Raw genomic sequence first — 958 nt, forward strand, 5'->3', positions numbered from 1 at the left:
ATTTCTTTTTTTGTCAGATAATCCGTTTGACTGACTGGCCCTCCAGTTCTTGAACCTTCATGTCAAAATATCAGTAATAAAATAGTCATTCCAGAACTTGCAGATCAGATAGTCTGACCCTTGTTTTGCAATGGAGAAAGTGAGCTCGAAGATGCCCGAGTTGCCCTGCGTTAACTGGAGAGAAAGCAGTGGTTCCACAGCAGTTGGACATTTATATCCTAAAAGGTAAATGTGGGGGTGCCTTAAGTTTCTGCACCCTGATGGCTAATCTTCAGAAACTCATGGCTGGGCCTACGCCCTCTCCTTTTGGCAGTTCTCCCAGTTCTACTGGGGCCTGTGCTTTCTGGGGCAAGGTTGGCTCCCCCACTCTGGCCAGGATCCAGAGTGGCCAGCGGGAACAATGGTGGATCACCAGATCTCGGCAGAGGAGGCGATGATCAGATGAGGAGAGAGGGGCAGAGAATCAGACGAGGAGAGAGGGGCAGGGTGGCAAACAACCCCTTGGTGCGCCGCAGAAGTCCGCCCTCGGCCTCTGCGCCCGGGGACCTAGGAACTTTCCACTCAGCGTGGGCCTCTCCTTCCAGCTCCCTGCGGTCCCAGGGGCCACGTTGCCCACCGGGGCGGGGACCTGGCCTTCCTCTGCGCTTGGCGACAGCCCATCATTCATTCAGGACCTGACAGGTCCCACACAGGCGACGATGGCAATTGCTGTAACCAGTAGCACGACGGGGAGCCCCGGCCGGGTGCGTGGCGGGGAGTGACCTCGGCCGCCCGAGTGCGAGTCGCCCCCGTCCACCTCTCCCTCCTCTGGCGCCCGTGGCGCCGCCAGGGCCTCGCCAGTGTTCCTCTTCACGCGCCATGACTCAGCGCTTCTCCTAGGCTGCCCTGTTGGGGACACCGGCTTCGCGCGGGCTCCTCCCGCTGCGGCCACCCCCTCTCGCCACCCTCGCCCGCCCCC

At 60.1% G+C, this 958-nt stretch overlaps 1 protein-coding gene across 1 annotated transcript in view; it reads left to right on the top strand.

Annotated features, from left to right (window-relative positions):
* The first annotated feature begins 698 nt into the window (after window positions 1–698).
* ME1 (malic enzyme 1) overlaps window positions 699–958 on the top strand; it is a 178,235-nt gene continuing 177,975 nt past the window's right edge. Inside the window, exon 1 of the mRNA XM_004696285.3 lies at window positions 699–743. Coding sequence (XP_004696342.2) covers window positions 699–743 — 45 coding nt within the window. The remainder of the gene's footprint in view (window positions 744–958) is intronic.

This window comes from Echinops telfairi, unplaced genomic scaffold (genome assembly GCF_000313985.2).
Source record: "Echinops telfairi isolate 266 unplaced genomic scaffold, ASM31398v2 ScPeMD7_3533;HRSCAF=4204_0, whole genome shotgun sequence".
Taxonomy (NCBI): Eukaryota; Metazoa; Chordata; class Mammalia; order Afrosoricida; family Tenrecidae; genus Echinops; species Echinops telfairi.